Below are 6,468 nucleotides of genomic sequence, written 5' to 3'. Positions count from 1 at the left end.
TGACTCGTTTGACAGCGTTTGACACGTTTGACAGTGACAGTGACACGAATGTATTCTTTCTGATAATGTTTGGAAGTAATCTTTTCAGCGGGAAAAATTAAAAAACGGTTTTCCTTGTTTTTATCGTAAAATGGATTTTCTAATGAGTTTGATTAACTGAGGTTTAAAATTATCGTATTGAAAAGATGATTGTATGGTGAACTGAATGGGAAATCTGTTTAGTCAACCTTCTACTCGATTATCATCCATCCAATCCCATCATCCAATCATGAAATACCATAGAGTGTCAATTTTGTGAGCGATAATCTGATTCCGACCAGGAAGTGTTCGTTTTATCATAACTTAATATACTTTTAAACTAAATATCCATTAGGAAATAGCTACAATTTACTTAAATAATAAATAGCTACTTTATATCGTCATGGTTCGGTTATTTGCAAAAACTTACAACTCTCTTTACTAAAATTTGCAAATGTCACAATGTCTTCGATCTTGTGCAAAAGGCTGTAAACTTTGGTCACGCACATCACCATTTTATTAGATACGCAGGAACACACCTTTTCCATACAAACAAATTCACCAAAATCAAATTTGCATGACGTGGTGAATTTTTAGTATGAAACGTGGTGTGTCACACGAAGTATACAAACACTGGAAGTAATATAAACCCTCAGTGGATCAGAGTTATTTTAAGTCCCTAATTGCAGGTGAATTCAATTTTGTAATGTTGTCATCATTACATTTTATTTTCTTGCGAATAATGTTTTGTGTACCTGCTAAATTTGTATGGCTATGGAATTCACCTCATCCAACTGCAACAGCTGCAACAGCTGCAACTTGACGCAAACGAACTCGAGTTCGTGTTACCCAAAGTCCCCAAAGTATATAAACACTGAAGGTAAAGCTGATCAGAGTTTTGGATACCGACTTTCAGGTGAATTCATTTTTGTAGTATTGTCATTCTTACGTTTCTGGTGACTAATGTTGCTGCACCTGCTAAGTTTTTATCAATGAAAGTTTACTCTACTGCCCTAATTTGTAACAAAAACTTTTAAACCGGTTTTAACAAAAGAATTCTTTTGTTAAAACCGGTTTAAACGTTTTTGTTACAAATTAGGGCAGCCTACATGTATGGTCTAATATCAAAATGGGATGTGATGAAAGTTCATGGTTTGACCGTCGAAACTGATCGCCAGCGCCAATGTCAACATTTTCTTTTTGATTTTTCACTTCAATGATCTATTGAAATTTAGATATAGACTCGATAAACCAATTTATTCAACGTATACTACATGCCTGAAACATAAATAGTTTCACAAATTGTGTATTTACTGAGCGTCATAGACCTGAAACGTCATTCTTCGTCTTCTTAAAACGGCGAAAATCACAACCCATTTGTATGGAGCGGAGGAATATCATTGAAAGATGAGTTTTTTTAAAATATGAAATCGCTATTTCCTCCGGCTTATATTGACACACCATACCTGGTTTGTATGGAATCGAATTCACTATACAGTGTTTAAGGGGTGTTAAGGAATCTCGCGCCGCGTCATTCACAATAATTCACAAATTGGCATCTTCCTTATACAAAATATGTCAAAATGTGAATCATTGTGAATGACGCGGCGCGAGATTCCTAGCAATCTGTTTAAGGAGAGCGAAAACCAGTTAAATTTAATTGGTCTCGGGGTCAGCTGTCAAATATTCATCAATATGAAAAAAGAAATTGAGAGTTGAGCCCAGTTTAAATTTATTATGATTTTGACGTGTGACACCGAGACCAGTTTAAACAAAGTGGACACAAACGAGTTCAATGTATATGCAACATAACGAAACTATATTCACCTTAAAGTAGGGATCCGTGCGTAACTACGCATTTGCATTACCTTCAGTGTTTATATACTTTGGTGTTACATCTCAAATTATACAGCTGTGATTTTTTGTTCTTCATTCTTCAACCAATTTTACAGAAATTTCGCAGAGTTACTCTGACACAACACGTTACCACACTCCGGAATCTAGACTTAAACACTAGAAATAGAATTTTCTATTTTTGTTCTTCTTGCTTTACCTGTCGTATCCGGTAAAATAAATAATTCCTTTGACCTTAATATCGTCAGAGAGCTGATGCAAAATCATTTGAGTCATTTGATGAAAAATACAGTTAGAGTAAGAAAACATTGTCAATAATAGATAATTTTAGCCACAAACTTTAAATACGTGCGCTAAATTATAACTTCTATTAATGCTAGATCAGATCGTAGAGATGGCGTTCCGATACGTAAATTCTCTTTTCTAGCGCTCATCAATCTGTCAATTTGGTACCGAAAAAGTTAGAGACTAGTTGCTGTAAAAGTTTGTCCACGAATTATCTATTAGAAACATTTTTTGTTAATTAAATTTAATAATGGCAATCTATCAAAACTTGTCGAGAGTGTCGTCGACATTCCTGAATGGTTTGTCAAAAAATGGTGAGACTTTTTCCATCCACTTTTTTTTACTGTTAATCGAGTGTAATTGTTATGTCGCAATGTTCGACTGATAAATTTAAGGACAATATGCACAGCTGACTCTATTTACACTAAATGTTAATATGGAAAATTTAAAGTAAAAAGACGATAATTCAAATTGGTAGCTTAGAATACGTCCAATAAAATTTGACGTAATGCAAAAGTACAGGTGCGATCAAAGGTTTCTCTTTTGAAATTTCATGATCAAAGTCCAAACTTGATGTCATGCATGTTGGCTGCATCATTTTGTTATGATGACAAAAATAAGTTATGAGCTGTGTCTGTTGCGGTAAAATTTATGCCGAAACTAATGAAGTATTTTGTTCACCAAGGGGAAAAAAGTAGGAAATTTCATTTCGAGAGTGTTGTTTGTGGCCAGAGCGTAGCAAGAGCAACAAGTCACCCTAGAACATGAAATTTCTTACTATTTTCCCGAAGTCAACACAAAGTTTCTCAGAACAAAGACTCCTTAAGTTTCAGCTGAGGTGAGAAAATGAATATTTTCTCGCCTGTGTTGTGAAAAATAGTTACATCGAAAGAAGGCTATAAAAATCCTAGTGAAACATTACTGTCTGCGTGTTAAAGGTTAAAAAGTTATCTGTTTTGTACCGGTCTAGACTTATTGAAATTGACCTTGGGTTGCGAATTCAGTTTGTTTTTCCTTTAACTTCCAGGATATCGGAGCTTATCAACCAGTATTACGCTACAGAAAAAGAGTACAATTGCTGACAAAACTGGCAAAAACATCGTTCTCGTAGATGGTGTGAGAACTCCATTTTTGATGTCCGGAACTGATTATGCAAAATTGATGCCCCACGAATTAGCTAGACATTCTCTTTTGTACGTATTAAAATAATCGAAGAACATCGATTGAGGTGTTATAACGAAGACTCATTTCGTTGTAGGAGCCTTTTACGAAAGACAAACATTGATAAGGAATTGATCGATTACATTGTTTATGGCACGGTAATTCAGGAAGTCAAAACCTCGAACATTGCCAGGGAGGCTGCCTTGAGTGCAGGTTTCAGTAATAAAACACCTGCACATACTGTTACCATGGCATGCATCAGTTCGAATCAGGTAAAACGATGGTTCTAATCAAATTAAAAAGAAAAACTAAGAAATTCAATATTTTTGAAGGCAATTACGACTGGTATTGGTCTGATCGCGACAGGAACATATGACATTATTGTTGCTGGTGGTGTTGAATTTATGTGAGTTTTTTTTTGTCAGGGGAATGTTACCATCTCATCATCGAAATGTGAAAATTTTACAGGTCTGATGTCCCCATACGTCACAGTCGCAAAATGAGAGCTTTGATGTTGAAGGCAAACAAGGCCAAATCGTTGGGTCAAAGATTGTCGTTGCTGTCCACAATCAGACCCGATTTCTTGGCACCAGAGGTAAATGTTTAGACGTCACGTTTTGGTCGTTAATTTAATTTTGACATAACTACATCCATTAGCTCCCAGCTGTTGCTGAATTTTCCAGCGGCGAGACAATGGGACATTCTGCTGATCGCTTGTCGGCAGCTTTCAATGTATCACGTCAAGAGCAAGACGATTACGCTCTACGTTCGCATACGTGTGCTAAACAAGCCGAAGAAAAGGGCTATTTCACTGATCTCGTCCCATTCAAAGGTTTGATTCAAAACACTGGAAGCGTCATGCCGTTTCTCAATACAATTTTCCATTTAAAGTCACCGGTGTTGATAAGACTGTCGAAAGGGACAACGGTATTCGAGTATCGACGAAAGAGCAACTTGCTAAATTGAAACCAGCCTTTGTGAAACCCCATGGAACCGTAACAGCAGCCAATGCATCATTTTTGACTGACGGTGCATCTGCTTGTCTTATCATGTCCGAAGCAAAGGCAAAAGAACTGGGACTAAAACCAAAAGCATACCTAAGAGATTTCACTTATGTGTCCCAGGATCCCGTTGATCAGTTGCTGTTAGGTACACTATCAAAGTCATTACGGAATTGGAGAACGAATTGTGATAAAATAAACCAATTTCAGGTCCAGCCTATGGAATCCCGAAAATTCTCGGCAAAGCTGGTCTCCAACTATCCGATGTCGATTCATGGGAGATTCACGAAGCATTCGCTGTAAGATACCCGTGAAAACTCTGGGAAATTTCGCACTTTTACTCAAACTTGTTTCCTATTCCAGGGTCAAATCGTTGCCAATCTGAAAGCCATGGACTCTGATTGGTTCTGTAAGACTCATATTGGCCTAAAGGAAAAGGTCGGCACTCCCGATTTGAATAAATGGAACAATTGGGGTGGATCGTTATCTATTGGACATCCATTCGCTGCTACTGGCGTTCGTTTGGCAATGCATACGGTAAAATTGATTTGGCATTTTTATTAATGGAAAACATCTCACAGCACTCTTTTTCAGGCTAATCGATTGGTACGAGAAAATGGTCACATTGGTGTTATTGCGGCTTGTGCAGCGGTATGACTAAATGACAATGAAATGTAGACGAGCAACCAACTCACTTTTTTGTTTTTGATATTTTCAGGGTGGACAAGGTGTTGCCATGGTACTAGAAAGACATCCAGATGCAACAGCAGATTAATTGTGTAGAAAAGAAGATTGGAGATTACGTTTAACGTTCGCTATAATTTTGATTAAAATAATTCATTCGACTATCAGAACAATGAATCAGTCGGAATTGGAATTGGCTAAGCATTTATACATTTTCGGGTTTCGTTAATTTGGATACAATATTTTGAAATACATTTCCGTTGCAATCCGTCAGAGTTTTGCTTTGAATTTCTTCGAGTCGCTTCATTAGTTTATCAGACAAAAATGGCCTGGCTGCTGAAAAGTGAAAATGGCTTTGGTGAGATGAAAAAGACACTCGGAAAAAAGTGATCGGAACAGACTTCTTTAGTAGATCAGTAGATTATTCTCTTGACTGTATTGTCAAATAGCTTACATCAGAACCCCTGACTAAATATTGATTTTACATTAGGCAAATGAGTTTAAGTGAGACGGATACTGTCTCTCTACTACAGTAACTATTTACTATGAAAAATCGTCCGTTTGCAAAAATCTCCACTTTTAAATTTTAACGATTCTCTACCAGCTTCCCTTGCACCCATGGGACCAATTTTGTGTACCATTATCATAAGCATTCCATCCCTTACCTATTACAGTCTCAATCAGTTCTACATCACTGTCCTCATAGTCGGGGTTCCATTGCACCGTTGATAACTTGTATGCATAAGTAAAATTCGCACACAGAGGTGCTTCCAAAAAATGGAAATTTTTGGAGTGAAACATTTTTTCCAGTTGAAGGTTTTGCTTCAGACTTAAGTACCTAAACTAGGTCCACCTTTTGTGTGGGAAGGGCCCTTGACTGACTGATTTTACAAAAATATCATTAAACCCATTCAATTTATTTTATTGAAGACAAATTTTCAGATTAAACAGAACAAAAATTTTCAAACGAATTTCCCATTTCCCATTGTCTGTCCTCGCTTCGCTCTGATCGCAAAGTTCACACTCGCTTAATTTTTTTAATACGAACAACTACCACGATATAACTCAAAAAATTCTCCTCAGTCTCAAAAATTAACTCCTAGATTATTATATCGATACTTTTCACCAGCCTCAGAAGTTTCAGTCGTCGCCGAACAAAAATGTTTTTAGAAATCTGTTAAGAATTACTCGAGTTGTCGTGTTATCAAGCCTAGAGACAAAATCCTCTTGGGAATATCACAGAGATCACTTGTCCGTTATAGCCTATCTTAGAACTTAACACCAGGAATTTTATTCCTAGTCGATTAAAAAGGCTACCTAAACCTTCAACATCACAAAACTCTGTAGTTTCATTTCAAATTTCGTATGGTCTTGGTAGTTAGAGCTGTAATTTAACATTTCTTTGGTTTCTTTGGTAAATACGATACGAAAAAAAAAGACGTTTGGAGTCTCAGAATGAATTTGG

General features: G+C 36.6%; 1 protein-coding gene across 1 annotated transcript; it reads left to right on the top strand.

Annotated features, from left to right (window-relative positions):
- The first annotated feature begins 2,293 nt into the window (after window positions 1-2,293).
- Window positions 2,294-5,278, top strand: LOC119066915 (trifunctional enzyme subunit beta, mitochondrial). Its single transcript, XM_037169615.1, has 11 exons — window positions 2,294-2,471; window positions 3,185-3,350; window positions 3,416-3,590; window positions 3,651-3,724; window positions 3,787-3,913; window positions 3,976-4,150; window positions 4,210-4,467; window positions 4,530-4,618; window positions 4,683-4,856; window positions 4,914-4,970; window positions 5,038-5,278. Exons 1-11 carry the CDS (start codon window positions 2,408-2,410, stop codon window positions 5,092-5,094), a joined length of 1,416 nt encoding a protein of 471 aa, XP_037025510.1. The 5' UTR covers window positions 2,294-2,407; the 3' UTR covers window positions 5,095-5,278.
- Window positions 5,279-6,468: the final 1,190 nt, after the last annotated feature.

The sequence above is a fragment of the Bradysia coprophila genome, chromosome IV (genome assembly GCF_014529535.1).
Source record: "Bradysia coprophila strain Holo2 chromosome IV, BU_Bcop_v1, whole genome shotgun sequence".
NCBI lineage: Eukaryota > Metazoa > Arthropoda > Insecta > Diptera > Sciaridae > Bradysia > Bradysia coprophila.
The sequence above is the reverse complement of the archived record's forward strand: the minus strand, read 5'-3'. Positions and strand labels throughout refer to the sequence as shown.

Excerpts from the sequence above, each read along its gene's own strand:
- LOC119066915 (XM_037169615.1), top strand. The coding sequence starts at position 2,408 with ATGGCAATCTATCAAAACTTGTCGAGAGTGTCGTCGACATTCCTGAAT. Across the intron at positions 4,151-4,209 it reads TGATCTCGTCCCATTCAAAG|TCACCGGTGTTGATAAGACT; the intron begins GTTTGATTCAAA and ends TTCCATTTAAAG. Across the intron at positions 4,857-4,913 it reads TTCGTTTGGCAATGCATACG|GCTAATCGATTGGTACGAGA; the intron begins GTAAAATTGATT and ends ACTCTTTTTCAG.